Source organism: Hippoglossus stenolepis, chromosome 9 (genome assembly GCF_022539355.2).
Source record: "Hippoglossus stenolepis isolate QCI-W04-F060 chromosome 9, HSTE1.2, whole genome shotgun sequence".
In the NCBI taxonomy this organism is placed as follows: Eukaryota; Metazoa; Chordata; class Actinopteri; order Pleuronectiformes; family Pleuronectidae; genus Hippoglossus; species Hippoglossus stenolepis.
The window spans coordinates 15,589,202-15,609,323 of record NC_061491.1 but is presented as its reverse complement, the minus strand read 5'-3'; the positions used below and the strand labels follow the sequence as shown (position 1 = coordinate 15,609,323).

Sequence of the window (20,122 nt, the reverse complement as noted above, 5' to 3'; positions counted from 1 at the left end):
AAACCTCAAAGCCTTTGAAATTGTGAAAAGTGGCCCTCATAACTATAGAAAGACCTGCGCGCACACACCACACATACACAAAATCACACACACGCACAACCCTAACCCTAACCCTAATTCTATGCCTAACCCTAAAACCAGGTCTTAACCCTCAAACAGCCCATTGAACTTGCGAGGATCAGCCAAAGGGTCCTCACAATGTCAAAATGTCCTCACAATGATGGTATTGAACCAAACTTGGCCCTCATAACTATAGACAGACATGCATGCACACGCACACGCACACACAGTCAGTGATGGGACTTTACTACAATGGGCTCTTAAATATGACAGTATAGTATTATATGTATTATTGGCTATTTACTCAGAGCCCTAGTCCAGTACTGATGTTGAAAATACATTTTACCATATTCAGATCTAGGAGTATCAGTCAGAATTGTAATTTTACCTAAAACCACAGTACATTATGGGCAGAAAATTGTACAAATATCATTAACAAATCTCTCTATATATACATATATACACCTATACAGCTATTTTCATAATATCCTCTGTGTCTATTTTCTGCTTAAAATGTTTTACAATCACTGTGTGAATACATACAGTATATTTTTTCCTCATAATATCCTCTCTCTATTTTCTCCTTAAAATGTTGTATTACTGTAATATATGTAAAGACATACATATATTTATATATTTTAAGTATATCCCCTATGTCTTCTTTCTGCTATAAAGAACAGTATGTTTAAAAACAAATGTGCGCAAAAACCATCCAGTCTAAGGCAGCAACAACAACACACACTGGGATGTCGGAGTGTTTTGTGTGAACACATCCGCCCCCTCCCCTTCCGCGGGTTCGTGCTGAAACACGCCGCGGCGGGCCACAGTTCCGCCATGAGAGCAGGATGTTTCGGTGCAGACCTGAATCCTCTGATAAGCTCGTCGGGGAGTTTCTTGGCACTGGACGCGTCGTCAGGTAAAATCTCTCCATCTGGCAAACAGCAGCTACCCGAGCTTAGCCGGGGCTCTGACCGGGGCGGGAGGAACAGGCGGGTCGCGACGTCACCGTGCGTTGGAGTTAAAGTGCAACATGCGCAGACAGACAGACACACAGGGACGGTCCGGTTTAACGTGAACGGTCGGTAAACCCGCTAACGGTGGAACGTAGCTAAGATTTACGTGTCCTGTTTGTCAAGATGACAGCTTGAATAGTTGTGAATGGAAGCGACGTAGTTGACTGAGGGCAGCCTGACCTCGGTGTTGTTGGTAAGCTAACCTGATGCTAACACGGTGCTTCATGGTCACTCAGCTGTTAGAAGGGGCAGGTGGTGTCTGTGTCTGTGTGTGTGTGTGTGTGTGTGTACGTGTATGTACGTATGTGTGTGTTTGGAGGGGTGCTTGTGTCGCTACTTGGATTTTATCACCTTTATATGTTATTAAATAACATCAACAAACAAGTTCATGTTTTCCTAACAGGACCACTAGGGTGTGTTGTTTTGTTAAAGGCGTTTGTTTTCCCACAGTAAACTAATCGGATGACCGGTCTGTGGATCGTGTCATTAATTGATTTAGTTTGCTTCACGTTACGTGTTGTTTACTCCGTGTTTTCAGGGCAGACTGCATTCAATAAAAACATAGAAGAAGAAAACAGTGGTTTTGACCCACGTGGGTTTCCAAACAATTCAAAACAATCGTCCCAAACCACCGACCACCTCCATATAACTATATTCTACACAGAAAAATAATATTGTTGCACAAAACTTTGTATGTTGATTGAATGTTAAATCGTCTGTATTTATATGGTACTTTGCTAGTCTTGATGAGCAGTTGATGAAGTTAGTTTAATTTATATAGCTCAATGTCACAAATTTTCCTTTGGAGTCTCTACCTCATGTAGAGCAACAGATGAGGCTTCCCTCCTCTTCCAGGACGTAGAGAATCATAAGATGTCATGTGTAGAGTAAAGAGCTACATACTAAACCTCAACGACTCCTAATGGCCCTACAACTTAAATCCCTGGGACTCCCTGCAGTCAGTCAGAACTGAAGAAGCCTCTTGGATGAGAGGGGAAACTTTAAAAAAACTCAACTAAGTCCAGTTCACCCGTTTTTAGCACCTGGATATAACATGACCTGGACGACTGAGAATCTCCACATACATACATACATACATACATACATACATACATAACTAATAATATAGATAACTGAGATGACAAATCACAGATATGTTGTAAAACTCAATTTGTCATCTGTCTGTATATTGTTTTTTCAGAAACAAGATGATTAAAAACTGGGGTGTCATCGGTGGAATAGCTGCCGCGATTGCAGCTGGAGTCTATGTTTTGTGGGGCCCAATAACAGAGAGAAAGAAGAGAAAGAATGGTGAGATTTGGTTTGCCTTCATAAATACATAGATTTGCTTTATTACAGCAGTAACTAACAATAACTTGTGTTTTCTTTCAGGTATGGTACCTGGTCTGTTGAACTTGAGCAACACCTGCTTCCTCAACTCGTTGCTTCAGGGTTTGGCGGCATGTCCGTCTTTCGTCAGGTGGCTGGAGAAGTTTTCCGATTCGCCTATGATCCAGTCGTGCAAAGACAACCATCTGTCTAACACGCTGCTTCAGCTACTCAAAGGTATGTGAAAGCAGTCTGTCAGAATCTTTAGAGAGGAGTGGTTCATTCATATTTCTGACATTTGTACACCAACAGCTCTGTCCTGTGACGAACCTGGGTCGGAAGAAGTACTCGATGCCGGATGCCTCCTGGATGTTCTCAGACTGTACCGCTGGCACATTAGTTCATTTGAAGAGCAGGTCGGTCATCTTGCTGTTGAGTGGTATCTGGTTTACATTTCGGTGCAAAATATATTATGCAGTGTTTTATTAACATCTTCTCTGGTTGTGTTGCTTTATTCCCTCAAGGATGCACATGAACTTTTTCATGTCCTCACATCTTCTCTGGAGGAGGAACGGGATCGTCAACCCAAAGTCACTCACCTGTTCGACATGCAGTCCCTCGAGGCAAGTTATCATCTTTGTCCCTAAAACGGCACTAAAATCTCTCTTGTGTGTCACATGCCTCCCATACAGTATGTTTTATAGTTCAGTTCTGCACTTTGAAGTACATGTGTGGTCTTGAGGTGGATAGTTACATCATTTTAACACTAAATCTGCATCCTAGATCTCTCTATGTCTCTTAATGTGAACCATAGCCAGTGTTAGAGAGTTGTGACAAATCTGGTACAGCCCTCCTAACTCTTCTGTGTGTATGTCTTCATTTCTTATCAGAGTCTCCCTGATCAAGATGATAATTCTATGACCTGCAGAAGTCGAGGTAAGACAATAAATCAATTATTAATAATAGCCTATTAAACCACACATAATAATAATTTTAACTTTTTTAATTTCTTGTTTTGCAGCCCCACTTCATCCAATACCAAGTCCTTGGAAGTGCCATCATCCTTTTCATGGCCGTTTAACGAGCAACATGTCTTGCAAGCGCTGTGAGCAACAAGTGAGTTTGTTTGTTTGTTTGTTTGTTTGTTTGTTTGTTTGTAGCCAGTCAAGTGAATAGCACGTTAGTTTGTGTTATTTTACTTTTTACCCTCTTGAGCTGATTTGTAACTCTGCTTTGTTTTTTTACAGAGTCCGGTGCGGTATGACTCATTTGAGAGTCTCTCCCTGTCCATCCCTTTACCTCAGTGGGTGAGCAAAAACATCAGAAACACATGCATATTAAGTGTTATCATACTCTCACTTCTCACTATGCTTTTGTTGTTGCTCTGATTGTCATAATTTGATCTGTGTGTGTCCTCAGGGTCGACCTATCTCTCTCGATCAGTGTCTTCAGCATTTCATCTCCTCAGAAACCATCAAAGAAGTGGAGTGTGAAAACTGCACAAAGGTACATTCACCACAGTGTCAGGGGCAAATTCTGGTAAAACATTTCATTAAATAAGTAATTCACTGAAAACCATAGACAGGAATATTATGGTAAGTGCATTTACATTCATGTGACTGGTTTATTTTACATGTTATTGTTTTGTGTTTCTTTATAAAGACATTTATTTTGCTGATTTTGTTTAATTTTGGTTTTGGATCATTTGTCCTCAGCTTCAACAAGAGTCCGCAGCCATCGGACAAGTTCTGGAAAGTCAGAGAACAACATTTGTTAAACAGCTAAAATTGGGAAAGGTAACTGTCACTTTCTATTATTTATTTATTTATGTATTTATGTTTTGTCTGTTTTGCAAACTTGTCTGTTTCTGATGTGTTCCTCCCTCCTCCAGCTCCCCCAGTGCCTCTGCATCCATTTACAAAGACTGACGTGGTCCAGTGAAGGAGCCCCTATCAAAAAACAGGAGCATGTGCAGTTCACAGAGTATCTAACGATGGACCACTACAAACACAAAGTTCCCATGCAGAGAAATAAGCGGCTCACATGTGCACCAAAGCCCAAGAAAGCAGAAAATACGGATGATGTCACCTCCAATGGCACAGGTACGTTGAATTTGTCTCTGTAATATCATTCTACTTTATATGACCTTTTTTATAGTGCATCATATTTGTTGTATTTTGATTTCCAGATGCAGAACATCACAACAACAACAACAAACCTTTTTCCAATGGAACCTGTTCATCTTTATTTCTTCACTCTCCTGGTGTGAACCCACAGCTCGGCCTCATGTATGACTACAGGTAACCCCGACGAAAGCAAATGATCACGGTGCAACAACAGAAGGAACTCACACATATCAGGTTACTCAGTGTTGTGGAGGTAATCAAAAGCCTTTTCAGATGTGGAATGAGGACCATTGCTGCCTTCATCTGTCTGTTTAAGTGATTTTTCAGAAAGATGTAAATGTTCTTTGCGGCTTCAGCTTATAATTTTGTAAGAGAATGTGCCAAACTGGTTCTGAATAATCCATAATCCGTTTTGATTAAGCATAGCACAATGTTGAGAGAGAACCAGATCAATTCAAATATAGCCAAAGACTGTTTGGTGTGATAGATGAATCGTTCCTGAAAAAATACCGCCTTCACAGTCACCTGCAGTCAACTGCTGGCCCTATGTTACCTCAACACTTTACTATTTGTGTTGCTTTTCACTCTTATTTGTCACCAGTCTGTGTATGTTTGTGACCACACTGTCTCCTCCCCCAGTTCTACAGAATACCTTTTCCAGCTCACGGCCGTGCTGGTTCACCACGGGGACATGCACTCGGGACATTTCGTCACGTACCGCCGCAGCCCCTCCTCGCCTCGCAGCTCTTCGCCCCTCAGCTCCCAGTGGCTCTGGGTGTCGGACGACTCGGTGCGAAAAGCCAGCCTGCACGAGGTGCTGTCTTCCAACGCTTACATGCTCTTCTACGAGAGAGTGCGAAGGCTGAACCTCGCTCTGCGCTCCGAGGAGTAACTGGACCCTTGCAACTTCGAAGCCTGAGTGACTTCAGGCTTTCTGATCAAACTGTCACAGCTGTATGTGCCAGTTAAAACATTGTTATCGACGGGCAGTTTATGACTTAGAGAGCCGAAAGGAAAGCAATCATGGAGTTTTAGAAGAGGTGATTTTACTTCCTGGATCACAGCAACATGTTGAAGATCACTGATGACGTTTTCTGACATGAATTCCATGAGCGGACACTTTTCAGTCTGGTCTGATGGTAGGATGCTCTAAATCCAAATGATGATGGACCTGTCGGACGTTTGACACGTGTAACAGTTTCTGTCAATGTGGCTTCTACAGGACAAGAAAACAGCAACACATGACAATATAGTGGATTCTATGGTGAGAGTCCTGCATCACAATGTTCATGTGTGAAGTATATAGTGTTATTTATGTTGAGGCTGTCGGAGGCGTGGACTCAGCTCAACAGAGGTAACTCATCAGGACTTCATGGAGATGCTACTTGTTGCATATTCTGAAAAAGGCTTAACTCTGGTTCTCCATTGTCTAATCTTATCTGCCTAATCATTCCCAGCACGTAGTCTGAAATGGATCGACTCAGTTCATAAGCTGATGAATTTGATATTTTTCTATGTTTCCAGTAATCCTTACACTGTCCTGTTTTGCAGAGCTGCACAGTTGAGGTTCAAGTGCCATGTTGTCTTTATTGTGCAGGATTTGGACGTGGATTGAAACCACGTCTGCTGCAGCTGATGTGAACATAACATAAGATCTCTTAATGGAAAAAGGATGTACCCGCGCTGTAACAAATTCATAATGATCTGCTTTTGGTTAATAAAGCCAGAGGAAAACTGCAGGTGTATTGGGCAAGTTATCCTGAATATTTTTTAATTCTGTGTAACTTATAACTGCCTTGTTTGCTCTGACCAATCCGCGAGAAAAACGCTCCTGGTTACTGTCTGCGATTTGCACAAATGTATATTCATGTGAGATTGTGTATCTGTGTGCAATCTGTAAAGGTGATTGTTTTCAGGTATTAAAAAAACTAAACTAATGTGCATTCTAGATTCATTGAAGCAACATAAATATATGATAGCTTGAGACAACAGATACAGTATTATCTATCAGTAGAAATGCCTAGAATCAACTAACACATTTCCTCAAGTGTCTTTGAAGACAACACTGAATCTCTAACAAGTCTAAGAATTTTCTTTATATTGATCAAATATGCACAGAAGAAACAAACTAGCAGTAGTTTTCAAAAGAATAAATAAATACATCATTTCACAGGGTAAACGTGACAAAGGCAGACAGATTATAACTAGAATGACATTCAGTCGAGAACAAACCTCCACCATGGCCCAACAGTCCCCTAATATTCAATCAAGATGCACCAAATTTGACGCACACATATTAGTTTCCTAAATGTTCCCACCAAGAGCCATGAAAATGTTTTGGGTCAAACATCCATTTCCAAGGTAAAAAATATCTGCGATGCTCCAGAAACTTGTTGAAATCCTTAAATGTCAGATCAGATTAACATCACCTTCACTTCGTTGTCATCACATTTAAATTTGGAGTCTGATCAATTAACCTATATCTGGAATAATAGTCATCTTTCCTTTTACCACCACATAGGTTAAAGGCCTAATCTAAAATCAGGGCTCTGTCAAAATACGGCCTGCCTGCTCTAATCAATGAGATCCTGTGATTCTTCAAGAGGATTGAATTGTTTATCATTGTTGACTCAGTAAACATTAGTACTATACAAAATATAACTGATAGTTTCAGTTTGAACTTGAATGAGACAGAAATTTGACCACAGATTCAAACAGAGTCCCAGCTGAGCCTCCTCACCTTCACCGTGTGCTGCCATTTTGTCACTCAGGTTCAGCCACAACATTGAGAAACACGTTTTAGATCTGTAATATTTGTCTATATCCTCGGGCAGTATTGACCAGTTAGGGCCTTGCCCCCACTGTGGCTCCCTCTCATTTCTTGCTGTCCAGTACGATGCGTCTGAAGGTGAGGTTGATGCGAGGCAGAAGGACCCTCTTGCGAACAGGAAGGCTGTGGTACCAGAAAGTGTTGGTGGGTGGGTTCATGAGGAGCAGGCTCCCATGACTGAGCTCCAGCTTCACAGGTTCTATCTGCCGGCTGCTCTGTTTTCCCCGAGCGTCTCTGTGCCTGAAGACGAAGTCTCGTGCTGCACCCAGAGAGACGGAGGCGATGGGACAAAGTGGGTCCAGCTCCTTTTCATCGTCCCGATGCTCACCCATGTGATCCTGCCCGTCTTTGTACCTGGTGGAGCAAAGAGCACTTTCATCTGGGTGATGCATCAAACTGTGACCTTTACAACGTTTGCCCAGTCATTTCTCACCTGTTTACCAAGACAAAGTTAAAGGTCTGTCCTGTTGTTTTTGTGACAGCGTCCCGGATGGATTCCAAGGTTGGAGTCCAGGGGCAGGCTGAACGTTTCACCCCAGAATAAGTGTAGGTTAAACCTGCATCTCCGTGTGTCGCCTGCTTTCTGGGTATATTGTACAGCTTTCCAAACACGTGAACCTTTGCTTCTTCCCCTGGAAAAGAAACAGCCACAACTGCTCAACAGCAACTTCAACATCATTACAAAAAAGTGCTGTTGATGTTGTACCTGTAGAGTACTCCACCTCCTCCTCCAACTGTTTAAACAGCTGGTCTGCTTCCTCTCTGGAGAAGAGTAAAGCATAATCACAGTCTAGTCCCTCTGCCTCTATTTTCTGCCACAGAACAGGATGAGAGAACTCTGCTAAAGCTGCATCTTCATCTTCTTCCTCCTCCTCCTCTTCCTTTACCCTCGCCTCTTCCAACAGTTTGATCTTCTTCCTTGGACTTCCTCTTGTTACGGCATCACTGGTGCATGAGCGTTTATTCTGTGTCTGAGCCACAAACGTATCCATTGTAGGAACCTGTTTCGTGTCTGAGGATCTTAATTTTACTTGTTGAGATCTGGAAGAAGCAAAGAAGAATCAAACATTAACACAGATTTCCAGATTAAATGTGACAAAAGCATCTTAAGTGTTGGTTAGTGTCACAGACTGTATATAAGGACAGACAACGTGACGACCACGCCAAAGTGAAGCCAAAGCCTTTCTATCACCACCTGGTGGCTGGCTGCAGTATGGCTCATAAACCCTGCCTCCTCCATATTAGTTGGGACATGGACCAAATCACATATGTTCAAGTGGTCTTTTTCCTTCAGCCTGATGCTATGACATCGGGGTGAAGTGTCAGGCTTGACAGCTGAAACTGACTCATGACTAAGTGTGTGTCTCAGTGTATCGGGAGACCTTGCGACCACGGCTCCATCCACCATCGCCACTGCGAAAACTCTGGCTCCAAATAGGCAAGATGGTGGTATCGTATCTGGGATATTTTGGCTTTGTTTCTGTGTAGTGGGAGGAAGTATATTGTATATATGCCTCATATATATTCTCTAAAAATTGTTAAAAATTAACCCAGTTACCCAGCACAACTAACCGTTTCCTTTATCAATCAGTCGGTTTAACTATTTTGGTATCTTGATTAGTGTTATTTCGTATCTATCTATATAGAATCGTGTAAATACCAGTCACATTGTCCTTGAGCTCAACGTTATGAACTGTTTTGATTCAAAATCATATGAGACAAAATAAAACATGAACATTTTTCTGGTTAAGAAGCAGGAACAAATAAAAACCGGGCCATATTTTTGCTTGAAAAAGGAGTCAAAAGATGATCAAATTAACTGTTGACTAATCACTCAAATAATCGCCCATCTTCCACATAACAGAGTCAACAACAAAGACTTGAACACAATCACAACAGCGCGTCTGTATAACCGTAAAACCACCGTGTTAGTTGTACATTTCTCTACATGCTAAGTGCAGCAACTGACTCAGAACAGTGGTGAACATCCTTCATAGCAGTTGTTCTTGAACAGAGCCCTGCTCATTATCATAATCCGAGTGACGTCGCTCTGTGTTGGCGCGAAATACTGAGCTCCCATTCATTGAAGTTGAGTTTTTTCCAGGGGAGCCTGCTGCTGCTTATCTTTCCTATTTACCACTCAGTGACATTCAGTATTTTACTGCAGCGCAACAAGATGATTGGACAGAAAACGATCCATTCGTTTTTTTCGCCCGTCTCCAAAAAGCGGATTTCTAAGGATTTAAGTCAAACCGACGATGAAGCTCAAGACGCGGTGAGTGACGCTTCTGGTTCTGTAGCTAACATGACAGCACGCGCCACGTTTGCACAGTGAAAACGTATTGATGTTTACGTGTAAAGTGAATGTAACGGTGCCTCACTGCAGCGTCTAGTTTCCCGCGACACGATCCGCGTCATCCGGGCCGCGTTCACAACCACTCGCTGCAAACACCGAGGCTTCCCCCGCGTGACGATGTGTTTACTCCGCTGTGGACGGTTCCAGAAGCCGCTCTCATCTGCTCTGTGTTTTACTCAACATATTACAACTATGCAGAGGAAGAGGAAAGCCTCGGCGGTGGATTCAGAGCCGCCCAGTCCTCCTTCATCTGCTGCAGCCTCCCCCGCTCAGAACCCTCTGTCTCCGGGGCAGCAGGAGCGGATCGCCCGCAACAAGAGGGCCGCGCTGGAGCGACTCGCCTCGGCTCACACGCTTCCTGGTTTCGGGGAGAGCTGGAGAGAGGAACTGTCCCCGGAGTTTGGAAAAGCGTACTTCAAACAAGTGAGAGGATGATGATGTCACCGCACTGCTGCACACTGTGTTGTTGTCTGTAGTTTAACATCCCCTCACGTCCCCTCCCATCTGTCACAGCTGATGGACTTTGTCTCTGGGGAGAGGAAACGTCACACGGTGTTCCCCCCTGCTGAGCACGTCTTCACCTGGACTCAGACGTGTGACATCCGAGATGTGAGTGAAACACTGACCTGGGAAACGTGTCCTGACATTAAAGTATAAAACACTTTATTCTGGTCAGCTTTATAAATGAGGCTTATATGACTCATAACACAACTTCCAAGGCAAAAGCAAATAATCAAAGCAAGTATATATGTATACATATATATCAGATCATAACTACTAAGGTATCCATAGACTTCTGTTAATTTCTATATTGTATGGAAATGTATAATTAAGAGAAACAGCTGGCTAATTGGTGCAGTGTACATTTGTCTGCATTTCTTTGATTTAAAGTTACATTGTTGTTATTGATTAAGGCTGTGGGGACCTTTCAGATACATAAATCTGCATTTAAACTGACAAAGAGATGACTGCTGGATTACACCACTTAATAAAGTTAAGTGCTAACTGATTTTGACACAGTACAGAAATGAACAGAAACCAGTGGCTGCTTGGGACAGTAAGAAAGTCCATCTAACGTGGTGAACCTTTGCAGCATTCCTTAGAAAATAATCAGATTTATACTAGACTGTTTATTTTTTTATATGAAATAATAATAAAAATGAAAAATAAATGCTGATTTATTTCAAGTTTACACTTGAAAAAACAAATAAAACAGAAGTAGACAGTTACAAACTTTATTCTTACTTTTTAGTTTTTTTGTGATCACATTTTGATCAAAAAAACAGGTACACCTACACAAAATATCGATACAGATTCTTATAGAGTGGAATTTTAAAACGTTTTTTGTAGGTATTTTGAGACTACTAAGCCTCTGTAACTGGTTCTGTGGACTTGAGCAGTCGACATCTGTAAATATACATTGTCCAGGACACAAGCTTCTTACTTTTTAGTTGAGTTATTGTGAGCCCAGTTTAAACTTATAGATAGTGGTACAGAAAATATCTGTTTCTCACTCCAGGTCAAGGTGGTGATTCTTGGCCAGGATCCGTATCATGGTGCAAACCAAGCCCACGGACTGTGCTTCAGTGTCAAGAAACCAGTTTCTCCTCCACCCAGGTGAGAAGCCTCCTCAGAGTCTCTCAGCTCTGTCATGTGGGGCCAAAATGAGAGTACAGTAGTAAGATTTCCACACAATTCACAGCGAGTGGCGTGTTGATGACGTTGCTAACACGGGACACACATTTTCCAGATTTGATGTTTGAAAAAGGCTTTGGTCAATTTTGTTAAATTTCTCATTTCCAGTTTGGAGAACATTTATAAAGAACTGATTTCAGACATTGACGGCTTCCAGCACCCAGGACACGGAGACCTGACTGGATGGGCCCAACAAGGTACTTAAAAGAAAACCCAAAGCAGCCTTAGTGTTTACACACAGTTACACAACAAGAGAGCTGTTATTCATTGATTGATAGAGCTGCCATCTTTTCCCTCTGTGACCTCAATCCTCAGGTGTGTTGTTGCTCAACGCTGTGTTGACCGTCAAAGCGCATCAGGCCAACTCTCACAAAGACAAAGGCTGGGAGACTTTCACTGACGCTGTGGTGCAGTGGCTCAGCAATAACATGGAGGGCCTCGTCTTCATGCTGTGGGGGTCATATGCTCACAAGAAAGGAGCTGCTATTAACAGGGTGGGTGGACACTTTAGTTTTCTTACAAACAATTGAAACAGGAGCTTTTTATTTTGTTCACGCATCTAAGTTTTCACACTGTTGTTATAGAAACGCCACCATGTGATGCAGGCCGTGCATCCCTCTCCCTTGTCTGTTCATCGGGGATTCTTCGGGTGTAAGCATTTCTCAAAGGCCAACGAGCTGCTGAAGGAATCTGGGAAGTCTCCGATAGACTGGAAGGCACTTTAAGTTGTTATGCATGTGTAAGTCAGTTTTTCTAACGTGTTACCATTAACTACAGACCTAAACCCACACATAAGCTTCCACAGTTTCCTGTTTCAGCAAAACTATGCTTTTTTTCAATGAAAGAGTTTGTTTGTTCTATACACCGACTTTTCTTAATGGCCTTATTGTTCTAGTTGTGGTTCATAGTTGTGTCATCTGCATTTGTCAGTTCCTACGTTGTAAATATGTTTGTGTACACTTATGGGGTTCTTAGTTCAGCCATTCAAGTTTGCTTTTTCTGACTTTCTTTACTCAAGTGTTGGTTCCATTAAACTTGTTCTAAAACTCGAAGTGGTGTTGTAATGTCTTTGAATTTGCCCATTGAGGTTGAATCTAAAAGATGGTAACTCTCTTAGATGTCCATTATTCTGCAGGTGTTGTCTACACCAGGGGTTCCCAAACTTTTCAGCCCGCGACCCCCACAATAACGGTGCCAGAGACTGGCGACCCCCACCTACCCTGGATGTGGTATATAATGTTGCGCACAGCCACGCACACGCACTATTAGGCCTATGCAAACACGGGCATTAATACAACACAAAAGAACAACAGCCTTACAGCCATGATATTATTTTATAGCAATTTAAGAAATAGAATATAAACAACAGGGCTGAGTGAGCATATACTGTAAGTATAAAAAAGTGCGCAGGTGATGTCTGTGCGCATTTGTATGCATAACGAGCAGCAGACACCTTATTGCTGCCATGTGCAAAAACTTTAGGGTTATTTATTTTAGCCTAAACATTACTTTCATTTCTTAAACTCACTAATGAGATAGGTGGGCAATATGCATGGGGCAGAGCAAGTCCATTCTCGGCTTTATTTTGGAGACGGTGACTCGGAGATCATTCTCCACGTTTAGCTGCGCTCTGTATTTATTCTTTATGTATGTCAGGGCTGAGAACGTCTTTTCGCACAAGTACGCCAGCCTTGTTAACCAGTCAGGGTCAGTGAGGTGGTCAGCGAGCTGGGATCCATGCTCCATCAGAAATATGCGCACCTCGTCCCGCAGCTCATGCAGGCGGCTCAGCACATTTCCCCCGCAAGAGCAAGTCTGATATTGAGTGGACGTGTTTTTATGTAGTTGACCATTTTTATCGCAATGTCAAGAATATGTTTAAGCTCTGGTTCAAGTGTTTTGCTTGCAAGAGATTCTCTGTGAATAATCCAGTGCGTGAAATTTACGTGCGGCGCCACTTGTAAGACTCTCGCTTTCAGTCCTGCCTTTTCCCCCAGCATCACTCCAGCCCTGTCCCGACACACACCAATACAGTTTTCCAAAGATAGTCCCTCTTCTTTTAGTTTTGTAAAAATGTCCTCACCTGTGCACGTCCACTCCAGCGCGGAGCAAAACAGCATTACGTTTTTGTCAAAACTGTATCTGATGAAAACAAGCAGCTGGGCAGAGTTTGATATATCTGTGGATTCATCTAACTAAAGCATATTTCCCTTTCTTAACTCTATCCACCAGCTGGCACTTTATGTCCTGGGCCATGTCGGTGATGTGCCAGGCAATAGTCCCGTTAGACAGCGGCACTGATTCCAGCTTATTCCAGCAGCGGGTTTAATTAATGTTTAGCCAATTGTGTGTGGCTTTTTTGCCTGTGCAATTAAATATGCCACCTCACATGATGCCCTTTGAGCTTCGGCTGGGATTGTCTGTTTGTTTAGTTCGGACTTTCTTTTGGTCTTGTACCTCTCACTCATTCTGCTAATCCGTGTCGTAATAACCTCATGGGTCAACAAAGAAAAAGGAAAAAACTGATGGAAATGTTGTTATTGCATGGTTTTATTCTAATTTCAACTCATATTTATGTATATATTTATACAATAATGGGTTAAATATTCCATTTAAAATTATTTTAAAATTGTATTTGTTTTTTGGACGGCATCTCGCGACCCCCCCGGGGGGTCGGGACCCCCACTTTGGGAACCCCTGGTCTACACAGTCATTTCGTCATCAGCTTGGTGGATTTGCAAGCACCAAACAAACAAACAAAAACATATAGGTGAAAGATAAAAAATTAGAATAAATGGGAGTGATACTGTGAAAATAAGTCAACATAATGCAACATGAGGTAACTTGTTTACAATAATTAATATCCTCTACTTGTTCTTGAGTTTTTGATCTTTGTCACAGGTCATCAAAGGCTTGACCTTAAAACACCTTTATACAAAGATGAGTTTTACTAATCCTGAGCAGAGCAGCATCATCCTCACAGAGCTGTAAGATGTAATGTGCAGGCCAACATAACACTGGAACCTCGACTGAATTAGCTTTTAGTGTCCTTATTCTGTGTGTTTAACACAATTATTATGACACTGTGTGATGACCATATTTACACCTCGTATAACTCACTGTATTTAACCATTATATTCCACAAACCTTTTTCACTATGGATATTTTTACCTGTCAGACAAAGATGAGATTAATGACATTACATAGGTGCTTGGGCCCAATATTGCTAATTATTGCAATGTAATTGTCATAAATAGCCACATAACGAAGGTCCGTTATATATTTATATATTGATCATGTATTGTGAAAGCACAGAGATTGTATTACATACTGAGCTGCCTCTGATTTGTGACATGTTTTTTCTGTTTATCAAGTGTCTGTTGTTCTCTGCTCATAAAGAAGAGTTCAAACTACAACCGTCGTTTAACTTAACAGAAATAATAATTTGACAAAAATCCATGTCCACCATGCAAATAATTCACTCTTAACGGAGCATTTCACATTTTTTTTAATATTTTTTTTCTCCTTTAAAATTTGTAAATTTATTATTTATTATTCTGTTCAGCCTTGTGCATATGATCTCCTCTGTTACTGCTCATATCTATGCTCTTCCACATATAAACCTGTTAAACTGGTTCTGAAGCAGTAAAAGGTTTTTACACTTAAAAAGGTTTGATCAGAAAAACAAACCGTAACTGTATGGGACGTCGCCGTGTGGGCGTGGTGACGCAATGACGCAGACAGGAAGCCCGAGTGGGCGTCCTTCTTCAACTTCGCCCCTGAACCTTTTGTTCGTCGTGGTGATGTTTGCTCGCTTTGCTCCAGGAAAGAAGAAGAAGTGACCATGCCTGTTGAAAGTCGACCTGTCCGGGACGCGTTCTTACATGTCCGCCTCCTCCAGCAGTATCTGGTTCTCCTGAAGAAATACCCCATCCTCACCAAGTCTGTGACCAGGTCTGTGGCTCTGTCGGTCGGATTGTTCTCTCTGCAGAGCTGCCCGCTGCTGGTTCTCTGCCCAGTTTCCTCTGTGTTACTCTTAAACATTCAAGAATCTCATTTACTGAAGGACTTACAAAGTTAAACCAGTGTAGTTTAGTTAACTTTCACTTGTGCAGATCACTTTGTTTACACTGCTCATGTGTGTCTGCACCCTGGCTTCAGCCAATCAGCATCTGCCCGGAGAACCTCCCCTTCTAATGACCCATGATTCATTTTTATTTCATCTCAGCGCCATGTTCTGAATTCTCCTGTTACACACTAACGCGCGCGCGTGTGTGCGCGTCCTTGATATTTTCAGTGGCATCCTCTCAGCTCTAGGAAATCTCCTGTCTCAGATTTTGGAGGCAAGAAAAAAGTTGAAGCATGGAGGCCCGCTCGGTGAGATTGACACAGCTGGAGCTGCACGCTACGCCATTTATGGGTGAGACTTTATACAGACCGACATCAAAAATATGTCAGCCATGGTGCAACATAATTCCCGTGGTGTTAAATGGGTATTCCCAAACAAAGTTACGAAATTTGTAATCCAGAATACACAGATAAAAGTAGAGTGACTTGTATCTGTACATCTGTATTCATATCTGTTCCTCTTATTCTAGTCAACTCCTTTATCATCAATTGTAAATCTACTTTCAATCGAAAATTATTTGTGAACCTCAACTTATTATTATCGATGTATATTTATCTTTATTTCAGAGTCGTCATTAGTCATCATCACAGGAACTGTTCCTGGTGATATGTCCCACATATTTTCCTTTGTTCACTACATTTACTACTTTAATGAATGATGGGGGGGAATATTGCCACTGATCCTCCTTGGTTTCAACAGTCGTGACAACACACTTTTTAAAGTTTAAATTGAATGTCATACTGCACGCCATAACTTAAATATACTCTGAGTTGCTGTAAGCCAGAGCTATAAGGAGACAAGGTGACAAGTGGTGATGACATCATCAGCACACATCAGATGTCAATAAGACTTTTCTCAGCCTCTCACTCTTTAAACTTCTGAGAATGATCGTGTACAAATTAAATATGTAGATAAGATACAAATTAGATAGAGATACAAATCCCTGTGTATTTATTTGTGGATCGTGTCTTACCAGCTATGTAACATTACATTTTTTGATGAATAGTTTACTGTCAAATTAAATAAAATGTTTATTTTCTTTCTTAAAATTCACTCTGCTCTTACGTCCATGTATTTTTACACTTTATGAAATTCTTATGCCTTTATATGCCTGTTGCAGGTTGATTATTACAGGACCCGTGAGCCATTACTTCTACCAGCTGATGGAGCTGTGGATGCCCGCCACCGACCCGTACTGTATAGTCAAACGGCTGCTACTGGATCGCCTTATATTCGCCCCCGGCTTCCTGCTCCTTTTCTACTTTGTTATGAACATCCTTGAGGTGAGTCATCTCAAAAACCGTCTCTCCTAATCCTCTCACTGAAGGTGGATCCCAGAAATGTGATTGTACACTTCCATAAAGTAAAATCACATGCAGGGGACAGACAAAAAATAGCTAAATTGCTGCAACAGAAGAAGAGATATCCTGACTTTTGCCCCCCTATATAGGTCAACAGTATAAAAACTGTTTATAAAGTAATTAAATCCAGTTATCTAAAAGTCATGAGGGTCTACTGGAAAAAAATTGATGGTACAACATATTATTTTGAATGGTTAATTTTAAAGCATGGAAGATATTAAGCAAAATCTTTAATTTTATCAATTTTATCAAGACGTATTGAATATATGTCTTGACAATGTCAAACATGCTTATCGGTCTCATCAAGATGAGCAGATAATATGATGTGTGGAGGTTCTGTATTAACTCTGTAGTGTTTGTAAATAAAAACTATTAACACTGAGTCTAAGATGTCAATAAGCAAGCATTAAGGAAGAAGAAACAGCCTGCAGAGCTTGTATTGAAGGTTCCAAACGGCACAGAGCTCCATAACTGTTAAATGAACAACCAGGAATCTCCCTAGAGCTGGCCGCCAAAAATTTTGAACTCTGAGAAAGGTGACCAAGATGACTCTGGCTGAGCTCCGGAGATCATGGGTTGAGATGGGGGATTCAAATTTGCAAAAGGACATCATTATATGGTATCTTCCACTCTGTTTTCAGGCTAAAGGGTGGAATGAATTTGAAAAGAAGATGCGGGGAAGTTACTGGATGGCTCTGAAGATGAACTGGAAAGTGTGGACTCCCTTTCAGTTCATCAATATCAACTTTGTGCCTGTTCAGGTCTGTATTTCACCAGGGCCATTAAGACCGGTACCTTTTTATGGTGGATTACTCACTTGTTATTGTCAGAATTGTAAAGGTTTGACTCAAAATCCTGTTGTTAAAGACACAACAGGTCTCACACTGACACCACAATGTTTTTCTTTTTCCTCTGCGGTTTGTGCTCCTGTTTCTGCTCTCAGTTCAGAGTGCTGTTTGCCAACATCATCGCCTTATTTTGGTACGCCTACCTCGCATCGGTGAGGAAATGATGCTTCTGAAGATTACACCACCGAAAAACAAATCAGGAGGAAACGGCTTCTTCACAGAGACTCTGTGGCTTTCAAAGAACTAAAACAATTTAACTAGGCTGCTTAATATACGACTGTAAACCTGATCCTAATCTGGATTATAATTTTCACTTACTGAAGATCTTCTGAGGAACTCCTAACAAACCTGTGCAATGATGCATTTAATCTATTACAGGCTTCTGTGATATTTTGGAAACATGACTGTTTCTGTTAAAACAGAAAAAACTAAATGTTGTTTATAATTAATTTATTATTTTACAGAGGACTGAAGACCCTATCTTGTAAGATGTTATAGTGTCTATAATTGTATGATCAAGATAGGTTGTTTGATTATGAGTTTTAAATATGAAATCCTAAATTTGGCCTTTCTTGTTTCTTGTTGTGGTCTGTGCAATAAAGGTTCAGGGAATATCAGAGAGATGTCAGTTAATATTCAGGACTTAATTTCACTCTTCACAGTGCCACGTTAATGGAGTTGTACTATGTTGTATTAGTTTCAAATTGTAACAATTGTCTTTGTATAATCAGAATACAAATATACTAAAGCAATATGTTTTTAACCGCAACACTGATATTGATTGCTTAAATAAAGCACTGAGTTTTTGAAATAACAATAAAAATTGAATAAAAGAATGTGTAATAACTTCATGATATCTCAGCTTTGTGAACGTTTCCTCAGCCTCCTCTCACACTGAGATATTTTATATACAGTCTATGGGAGAGACATGTCAATTTGTTTTGGGACTTTACTTTCAAGCTTTGTCCCTGTCAGGGTCCTGTAGAATGATGACTGGTTCATGGATCTATTATGCTCTTGTTTCCCAGTCATCTGATATGTTTGTAGTTGGGCTGATGTCAGATATATTTTGAACTCATGACAGTTTATACTCATGCTGACTCAGCGGATCAACATAACACTCTTGTGTCATTTTCTGTTTCCTGACTTGATAACTTTCAGTTTCTATTCTCCGCACATCACTCAGATGTGACAAGGCCTTGTGTTGTGAGTGTCATTAACATGTTGAGGCATGTTTGGAATGAACTAGATGGTGATCCAGGCTTAACAAACAGGTGAGGCCGAGATCAAATACATGTTTGTGAGTCACACGTCCGAGTCTAGTTTCATTTGGACGTCTTACAATTTTTCTGAAACAAAAAATAAATCAAGACATTACAGTGGAAACAGGACACATGACAAATAATAATGATGCCATTACAGTGACTTTCATCCTCTGTCCCAACACACTCACCATTTTTATAAACTGTTGCCGACACTGCATCAATAGCAATAGATGTCAAATTAAACTGATAAATAAATATAAATCAGAACTATTTGAGCTGTTTTTTATTTTTCTCCTCAGATAAACAGTGATGTGCAAATCTGGCAAATCACTCATCTTTTTTTCTTCTCAGAGTTTAATATAATAATATAATATGAGTGAGTAAAAAAAAATCTGAACATTTAAATCAATGTACAATCTTACAAAGCACTGTCAGCATCTTGATGTCATAGTAAGTCTTGATTTATATGAAATGTCAGTGTCGTGAAAAAATGAAATGAAGATCATAAACGTTGTCATCAAGAGTTTTATTTAAGCAGATCTGACTTCACACTGTTCAGGAGCCCATGAAGAAGAAGAAGAAGAAGTGCTTAGTGTTGTATGAGTGTGTGGTGGGAGTGTATCCACCCCAGGTCAGACAGTGAAAGGAAGAGTTGGTAGGGAGGTGAGTTTACAGGAAGGTCAACCAGTCCTATACAACAGATATGAATACAGCTGTGAGTTGGAACATGTGGTGATAAAACAGACTTGCTCAAACAGACAGGATTGTTACAAAGGAGCAATTGTATCACAGTCAGTTTTAACTATGCGTTGCCAGTGTGTTGTGGTTTGTTCCAAGGATGCAGGGGGTGCTGAGAAAAGGTCTATTTAATAAAGTCACATCAGTGCTGCAGCCAAAATTTCATATCAATGGAAATCTTTAAAAATATATGCGCCACCATTACCACCACTATCATCAGATATATACACTGAATACTCTTGTTGTACAATCAAATATTATAAAAAATTATGAAATTAAAAATGTTGTGCCTACTGCTATGCTACTCTCGAAATGTTACTCAAAGGGTTGAGTTTTTATTTTATTTGTTTAATCAACTTTTTATTAGCCTTG

General features: G+C 40.9%; 4 protein-coding genes across 7 annotated transcripts; 3 read left to right on the top strand and 1 right to left on the bottom strand.

Annotated features, from left to right (window-relative positions):
• The first annotated feature begins 831 nt into the window (after nt 1-831).
• Nucleotides 832-6,465, top strand: usp30 (ubiquitin specific peptidase 30). Of its 3 annotated transcripts, none has more exons than XM_035165736.2 (13): nt 832-976; nt 2,275-2,384; nt 2,466-2,639; nt 2,715-2,818; nt 2,927-3,025; nt 3,293-3,338; nt 3,424-3,518; nt 3,650-3,709; nt 3,822-3,908; nt 4,118-4,198; nt 4,294-4,504; nt 4,591-4,702; nt 5,168-6,465. In XM_035165736.2, exons 1-13 carry the CDS (start codon nt 906-908, stop codon nt 5,418-5,420), a joined length of 1,503 nt encoding a protein of 500 aa, XP_035021627.1. In that variant the 5' UTR covers nt 832-905; the 3' UTR covers nt 5,421-6,465. The 3 variants fall into 3 exon arrangements, with proteins under 3 accessions (XP_035021627.1, XP_035021629.1, XP_035021628.1); XM_035165738.2 differs by lacking the exon at nt 832-976 and adding an exon at nt 991-1,138; XM_035165737.2 differs by lacking the exon at nt 832-976 and adding an exon at nt 996-1,266.
• Nucleotides 5,555-9,913, bottom strand: alkbh2 (alkB homolog 2, alpha-ketoglutarate dependent dioxygenase). Of its 2 annotated transcripts, none has more exons than XM_035165745.2 (4): nt 9,740-9,913; nt 8,065-8,399; nt 7,792-8,011; nt 5,555-7,712 (listed from the first exon to the last, which is right to left on the bottom strand). In XM_035165745.2, exons 2-4 carry the CDS (start codon nt 8,348-8,350, stop codon nt 7,403-7,405), a joined length of 816 nt encoding a protein of 271 aa, XP_035021636.1. In that variant the 5' UTR covers nt 8,351-8,399; nt 9,740-9,913; the 3' UTR covers nt 5,555-7,402. The 2 variants fall into 2 exon arrangements, with proteins under 2 accessions (XP_035021636.1, XP_047197163.1); XM_047341207.1 differs by having other exon boundaries at nt 7,792-7,990.
• Nucleotides 9,394-12,461, top strand: unga (uracil DNA glycosylase a). The gene is made up of 7 exons (XM_035165746.2): nt 9,394-9,633; nt 9,913-10,137; nt 10,228-10,323; nt 11,234-11,331; nt 11,518-11,606; nt 11,725-11,903; nt 11,994-12,461. The coding sequence occupies exons 1-7, from the start codon at nt 9,535-9,537 to the stop codon at nt 12,132-12,134; spliced, it is 927 nt and encodes a 308-aa protein (XP_035021637.1). The 5' UTR covers nt 9,394-9,534; the 3' UTR covers nt 12,135-12,461.
• Nucleotides 12,462-15,136: 2,675 nt separating this feature from the next.
• Nucleotides 15,137-18,598, top strand: pxmp2 (peroxisomal membrane protein 2). The gene is made up of 5 exons (XM_035166603.2): nt 15,137-15,363; nt 15,707-15,829; nt 16,659-16,821; nt 17,541-17,660; nt 17,843-18,598. Exons 1-5 carry the CDS (start codon nt 15,254-15,256, stop codon nt 17,909-17,911), a joined length of 585 nt encoding a protein of 194 aa, XP_035022494.1. The 5' UTR covers nt 15,137-15,253; the 3' UTR covers nt 17,912-18,598.
• Nucleotides 18,599-20,122: the final 1,524 nt, after the last annotated feature.